The sequence below is a fragment of the Etheostoma spectabile genome, chromosome 4, assembly GCF_008692095.1.
Source record: "Etheostoma spectabile isolate EspeVRDwgs_2016 chromosome 4, UIUC_Espe_1.0, whole genome shotgun sequence".
NCBI lineage: Eukaryota > Metazoa > Chordata > Actinopteri > Perciformes > Percidae > Etheostoma > Etheostoma spectabile.
Window position 1 is genome coordinate 27,220,958 of NC_045736.1, and position 2,133 is coordinate 27,223,090.

General features: G+C 44.8%; 1 protein-coding gene across 6 annotated transcripts in view; it reads right to left on the bottom strand.

The window, feature by feature from the left end:
* Window positions 1–2,133, bottom strand: part of hcfc1a (host cell factor C1a) — a 13,396-nt gene that overhangs the window by 4,328 nt on the left and 6,935 nt on the right. For 5 of the 6 annotated variants that reach the window (XM_032514671.1, XM_032514666.1, XM_032514667.1 and 2 more), the window contains 4 exons: window positions 1,485–1,621; window positions 1,241–1,388; window positions 936–1,156; window positions 29–611 (listed from right to left, as the gene is read on the bottom strand). In XM_032514671.1, the coding sequence (XP_032370562.1) occupies window positions 29–611; window positions 936–1,156; window positions 1,241–1,388; window positions 1,485–1,621 (1,089 nt within the window). The remainder of the gene's footprint in view (window positions 1–28; window positions 612–935; window positions 1,157–1,240; window positions 1,389–1,484; window positions 1,622–2,133) is intronic. The other variant, XM_032514668.1, reaches the window with a different exon arrangement.

The following is a 2,133-nucleotide window of genomic DNA, read 5'->3' on the forward strand; positions in this document are numbered from 1 at the left end:
GACTGGGTGTTGGTGGTCCCAGTTGCATGTGTTTCGCAGGGTGGGTTGGAGCACAACCTCTGCACGGTGCTCGTCTGGCCTGCATTCATGTTAGATGACAACTGGGTGGCTGTGTTGGTGGTCCCTGTCTCGTGGGTCTCATAGGGTGGGTTGGAGCAAACTGTCTTGACCTGGTCCGTCGCTGTGCTGGCCTGGTCGCTTCCCATGTTAGCCGATGCTGTGGTAGCTGTGTTAGTTGTCCCAGTTTCATGGGTCTCGCATGGTGGGTTGGAGCACATGCGCGGCGCAGACATGTTTGATGATGCAGTTGTTGCTGTGTTGGTTGTCCCCGTTTCATGTGTTTCACATGGCGGGTTGGAGCACACCTGTCCTGCTCCAATTGCAGCAGAGGAGGTGGTGGCTGTGTTGGTGGTTCCTGTCTCGTGGGTCTCGCAGGGCGGGTTAGAACAGACCAGGGTGACAGTCCCAGAACCCTCTCCAGCTGATCCAGCCTCAGTGGAGCTGGGCTGCTCAGAGGTTGGTGAAGCCAGGATGGACACTGGTAAATCCTGCACTGGCTGAGCTTCTACACCACTGGGAGTTGTGATCAGAGTAACCTGGGTGGGCTGGTTCTGGGTAGAAGACAGTAAAGCAATTTAAAATTATTTTTTAAGCTGGGCTTAGACTACAGGAGTTTTAAAACCCCACCTGATTTTTAAATAGTTTGCAACACGCAAAAAAAAGGAGAATCTTGAGATATTTTTCTCTCTATCCTCAAACATGCACACACTACAAGACTTGAAAACATTAGCGCATCACACACTACGGGATATTAATATTATTGTGCCAGAAGAAGCAATGCACAACTTTATTTCCAGCAGTAAAATACTAATTTAATGCCCTGATGAATTTAATGCCAAATACAACCTGAGGGGTATCAATCTACAAGCTCTTACTTGTACGGTCATGGTAGAGGAGGGCAACGTGGAGGCAGAAGTCAGGCTGGTTTGAGCAGTTGACACAGTTATGGCAGATGGGCTAATGACCTGACTAGACAGGGTAGCGATGGTTCCCAGTGTGGTGATGGGGGTGACCAGAGAGGCGTTGGAACTGTCCACCGTGCCTCCTCCCAGGCTTGAGGAGACTGTACCAGTGACAGTCCCAAGTGTGGTAACACCTGGAAGCCATTAAGAACATAAATGTAAAACAATAATAAATCATTGAAAACAAAATCACAAGAACACTAACAAGTTATTCTTACCAGTAGTCCCCTTGACAACCAGAGTGGTAACAGTGGGCTTAACAGCAGACACTGTCACTGGTGTAACAAGTCGAACACCGCCAACTGTGCTCATAGGCACAGTGCGCAAAATAGTGCCAGGTTGCCCAGGAGCACCCTTCAAAACCACCTAAAAACACGCAATTCACAATTAGTCTTCTCACGTGCAACATCCATGGGCAGCACAACAAAGATATCTATAAAGACTACAACACAAACAGATTACCTGTGTCAGTCCCTGTTGGCCAGCGGCAGTGCCGAGCTTGGGCACTGCAGTGATGATTTTACCAGGAGTTCCAGTGGTCATCACCTTTGTGGTAAGGATTGTGATAGGCGTTTTCATGCCTGCACTGCTTGTCACACCTGCAAGGACAAAAGCATGTATGCCTTAAGTAAATTTTTATCTGATGATGTCAACTCAAGACAAACTGCCCAAATAATTGACCTTGGTTAAATAACACCTGCAAATAATTGTTAACTTTTGTTTTTATTCATGTTAATTGCCAACATATTAAAGGCCATTGCAGGAAACACACAATCACACATACACACTAATCATAAAAAAAATAAAAATAAAGTTATATTGAATATGAAAACTCTTGTTCATTACATTACACTTCATAACTGCAACCGCATGTGTTGTATTCATTGTTGCAAAACTTTCTCTGTATAGTTTGTTTGTTACCATGATCCATTGACACCATCCATTGATCTGAAGCTCAATGCTGATGCTGTCATGTAAATAGTTTTCTAATTGGCAATAAATATTACAATTTATGATCAACCCATATCAATTGCATGCTTAAAATAACATACAGGTTAAAGCCACACCCATTTCTGGGTTAAATTCTGTCCACTTCTGGGTTAGGTATATA